The 4,742-nt window shown below is 41.6% G+C and overlaps 1 protein-coding gene across 1 annotated transcript; it reads left to right on the top strand.

The window, feature by feature from the left end:
* The first annotated feature begins 221 nt into the window (after positions 1 to 221).
* LOC139463502 (uncharacterized) lies at positions 222 to 4,742 on the top strand. The gene is made up of 3 exons (XM_071244775.1): positions 222 to 306; positions 2,870 to 2,971; positions 4,579 to 4,742. Exons 1-3 carry the CDS (start codon positions 258 to 260, stop codon positions 4,740 to 4,742), a joined length of 315 nt encoding a protein of 104 aa, XP_071100876.1. The 5' UTR covers positions 222 to 257.

Here is a 4,742-nt window from a genome sequence, read left to right as displayed (position 1 = left end):
AACCATTGTCTAATATACATTTCACTGTTTCAAAGTACAATGGCTTCCTCTGTTGTTTGTCAAGGTTAATTTATTCATGTTACCATGATATTGGATAGCATGCCACGTGCTCGGTATCATGGCGAACACCACACTTATCAAGCTATTGCGAAACATTTGCCGTTAACCGTCTGTTCATAAATAAACGTTCAACGTTCAACGTTCAAACGATCCACGCATCAACGAAGAACTGAACACAGGTTGTTTGGCGGCCCAACATGAAGACCCTTCTGATTCTGTTCTATGTTGCTGGACTGTGTAAGACAGGTATGATAAGACAGACTGTTTCATTACGTTGTTGTATGTTAGCCACATCATTATAGAATTTATCAAATGGTGACGGTGTTTGTCGTATGACATGTTGTCCACAGTCTCAAGGGTGCGGTCGGGTAGCCTAGTGGTTAAAGCGTTCCCTCGTCACACCGAAGACCCGGGTTCGATTCCCGACATGGGTACAATGTGTGAAGCCCATTTCTTGTGTCCCCCGTCGTGATATTGCTGGAATATTGCTAAAAGCAGCGTAAAGAAATACTCACTCACTCACAGTTTCAAGTGTGTATGTACACCCAAGTCATTATCTGAGGAGTAATATGTACACTCCTCCTCAGTCATTCTGTCTCCTCATTCATACCTCAAACCCCCTTCGCGGTCTAGTGGACAGAATGACTGCCCAGAGCGCGGAGACCATGTTACCCCTAGTTAGTCAAACGACGGCGGAATGAAGACGATTTCGATGAAAGCATTAGCCTTGGTTGGTCATTATTTACTACAGGTATTAATGAGTGAGTTTGGTTTTACGCCGCTTTTAGCAATATTCCAGCAATATCACGGCGGGGGACACCAGAAATTGGCTTCACACATTGTACCCATGTCGGGAATCGAACCCGGGCCCTCGGCGTGACGAGCGAACGCTTTAACCCCTAGGCTACCTGACCGCCCCTTAGGTATTAATGTGATCCTTGAGAACGAGAATGACACTTCCTACATACATTAATTATCTGAAGCCTATTGGTAGAAGTTGCAGGTGTGCATATCTTGCGCTCTCAAACACATACACGTGCCTTCCTTAAAGGCTGAGTCAACCTGGTAATATGATCTCCAACACGGTAATGATAGTGAATTATAAACGTTATGATCGGTTGTCAGAAGAAAGATTAGCTTTGAAAAAATGAGTGCGAGAAACAGTTTCGGAACCAAAACATAACGCCCCAACACACCAGAAACATTGCAGTCTTATCAGATTGGGTCCTCAACCGCGTGATGGACGCGTGATGGCCATTTGCATATTTCAAACTGATAACTGGATTGTGGTAGCCAATATGTCGAATGTATCTTAGTCTGTGACTTCTTTGACTACGAACAGTATTCTGCAGACACAAAATGTTAAGGGCGCCCTATGTCAAAAACATAATTCCAGGATAGATAATAAGAAATCAACCACAAATGGCCAATCAAATCGCTGTTCATTTACACCAGGCCACGGGTGTTCAAGTTAATACAGGGGGCACGGGTGGCCCAGTCGTCTAAGGCGCCGCGATTCGCTGTGCAGAGTTGCGTCCCTTGGACACGCAAGAAACCTATGATTGTGGGTTTGAATCCCGGTTCGCCCCGATTATGTTTCTAGGTTTGTCATCACCATACCCGTGCTCGTGGGTTTCACCGAAGTGGTAAACGTCTTAGACCTGCATCACTTTTGGCTTTCCTCCCATATTAAGCTGACACGCCGTGATATAACTGGAATACTGTTAAAAGCGGCGTTAAACCCAACTCACTCACTCACTCAAGTTACTGCAATATCTGCATTCAGCTTATCTGCATGTTCGGTGACCACGTATTGCACCGATAACCAATTGACACATTCTAGCCTGACTGGTGTTTAGAGTGTTGAATCTAGGGGATTCGCTGATGGCTTCGTGTAATGTTTTCATTATGTAGAGGCGTGGTCGTGTCTGGAGGCGTCATAACGACGCCATGATAACGTCAACGTAAAGCTGCATGACATATTTGGGATGGCTATGTTAATGACATGGGCCAGTGTAGCAGACTCAAATCAATCCCTTTAAATTCACTCTCATGAGATTTGAGCCCAGGCTGAGATTTAAACTGTATTCTCCTTCTACTGTGCTGTTTCGGTAACACTACATTTCAAATTTGGTAACAATGCGGTATTAACGAAAATACTGTCAATGTCCATGGCGCATGATATGAATCTACGAAGGTCGAAATATCTTACTTTATAATAATCGCAAATACACACATTACAATATAACATGTACTATAGACCCTTGGCCTCTCAGTGTCATGAACAGACACGAATACACTTGGCAAAATCTTCTCATAACGGATGTGAACTCTTCCTAATGAGACAAGTTGGAAAAATTCCAACAAATATAGAAAAACGTAAATGTATTTCAGTATCAAAATACTTTTAAAGAAGGTTGTTCATGTTGTGAAGGAAAAATAACTCATTGTCATTGTGCAATAATGTACGTTGTTTAAACAGTAATGCAACGATATTACTACAGATAAAACTAAGAATTACCTCCATGTACTGGACCCCTTTTTGCATGGAACCTTGGTCTCCTGCATGAACCACAGTCCTCACCAAGCAGGCTACCATATTGCCCGTTAGTTTTTACACAAAATATGTCACTATTAACTTTTTTTAACATAAACTGTTAGCTTTTATCTATTGCATACCCACCCAGGTGAGCCACAGGTTCATAGTCTTATATCTAAATGAGTTGTAGAATATTTTTTGACAATGTTGAGGAGCATATTATAGCAGTTTACAATTTACATACACTAATATCAATGATTCACGTTTCAGTGCACAGTTCCTGTACAGCATGCAAGGCGGGCACTGCCAAGTCTTCGTGCACCGACGAATATATTCCTTCGGGACCTGAAAGTAAAGCCTGTGACTCCATTAGTGAGTAGATGCTTTGTTAGCTCTATAATGCTTTACCTTTATAATGCTTCTGTTGGGTCATTTGGTGACATGGATTAGACCGACACGGTGTGTTTGTTTGTTTGTTTGTTTGTTGTTTAACGCCGCACTCAGCAATATTCCAGCTATATGACGGCGGTCTGTAAATAATCGAGTCTGGGTCAGACAATCCAGTGATTGACATCCTGAGCATCGATCCACGCAATTGGGACCGATGACGTGCTTTAACCAAGTCAGCGAGCCTGACCACCCGATCCCGTTAGTTGCCTCTTACGCCAAACATAGTCGCGGTGTGATTCCAATGTATTTTACTGTGTTCCCTGTAGATTTGTCAGCGCAAAACTGAATCTGGACGCACAGTTGGTATAGCTCAGAAATCAAAACACATCATGTTTACCTCAATTCTGCCATTACAAAATTAACTCAAAGTTGGATGATTAAATCGCGAATTCTTAGGCCTGAACAAAAGCAATTGGTAAAGCGTATGGGGAAATAAAATTGAGCAATATGTGTCTTACATTTGCTCCCTGTATTTAAAAACAAGTGTTATTAACAAATTGTTATTAGTAAGTCAAATCCGCGATTAATAAGTGTGGTCCGCCCTGGTGTAAATACAATGACGGAAATGGAAAAAAGTGGGTCCACATTTATAATTTTTATTATCAACACAAAGCCAGCCCAACGATCACTGAAGCCTGGCGATATACAAGTGTGGGCACACTTGTTTCGATCATAGCAAAGACGGGAAATAAGTGGTCCACATTTTAGAAACATATTATCGGCACGGTCTCCTCCCATTAGTAAGACAGCCCAGTTGTGAGACACCTTAAAACAACAAGGTCATACCTGGTTGCACATGTTAATCAGGTAATTAACCCCTATCATGAAAATGGACTTGTCTTATTATAGACAAAAGAAATGACTCAAGATGTTTGATACCCTCTTTTACTTTATTTTAATTCAACATTTTAATTCATCCATCCCTTAAGATCCATTAAAATCCAGTTAAAATTAATATCACAGTTCACATCGAGGTTGTCACACACACAACCTTAGTCCATCTTCAGAAGTTTGCCAACAGCATCCAAGAACTGGAGTGGTGTCTTGACACCCTGGGATAGCTGATCCTTCAGTCTGGAAAGTCGATTGTCAATCTCGATGAACCTGTAGAGATTAGGATGACGATGATTCAGTGATGAATTGAGGCGACTGTGGAAACACTCCAGGTTGTTGTCGGCACTAAGTCATCCTGATGGAGGCTATTTACAAGTGTGGGTCCAATGTTTCGATTAAAATATAAAATGCGACAAAAGTGGACCCACAATTTCGGAAATTATTATCAGCACAAAACCAACATATGGATGAGCATACCCGAACTCAAAATACTTCAACTACTGACGAAATCGTTGGCCCACCTGCAGCTATCCCTATTAAGAAAACAGAAAATAATTTCAGGTAAATTTCAGGTAGACAGGTATATTGACAATGTATTTTAGTGGAATATGAAACAATCCAAATTATGAAAGAAACCTCAATTTTGATCTTGAGTATTTCTTTGGTAAACTAATTGTTCACCACGTTGTTTTCAGGCCAGGAACTGTGCACGACGTACGGCAACTACGAAATCTACTGTTCGACATTGACAACCAGTATCCACTGTCAGAAAGTAGGGTTCTGCAGTGGTGCCAGGTTGGCGCCTGGCCTGGTCCTCATTTCTGTCGTCCTCGCTTTTGTAATGAAGATCATGCACTGA

Source organism: Haliotis cracherodii, unplaced genomic scaffold (genome assembly GCF_022045235.1).
Source record: "Haliotis cracherodii isolate W230 unplaced genomic scaffold, xgHalCrac1.p SCAF_1, whole genome shotgun sequence".
In the NCBI taxonomy this organism is placed as follows: domain Eukaryota; kingdom Metazoa; phylum Mollusca; class Gastropoda; order Lepetellida; family Haliotidae; genus Haliotis; species Haliotis cracherodii.
This window is presented reverse-complemented; position numbering and strand designations above follow the sequence as displayed.

Excerpts from the sequence above, each read along its gene's own strand:
- LOC139463502 (XM_071244775.1), top strand. The coding sequence starts at position 258 with ATGAAGACCCTTCTGATTCTGTTCTATGTTGCTGGACTGTGTAAGACA. Across the intron at positions 307-2,869 it reads TGCTGGACTGTGTAAGACAG|TGCACAGTTCCTGTACAGCA; the intron begins GTATGATAAGAC and ends TTCACGTTTCAG. Across the intron at positions 2,972-4,578 it reads TAAAGCCTGTGACTCCATTA|GCCAGGAACTGTGCACGACG; the intron begins GTGAGTAGATGC and ends CGTTGTTTTCAG.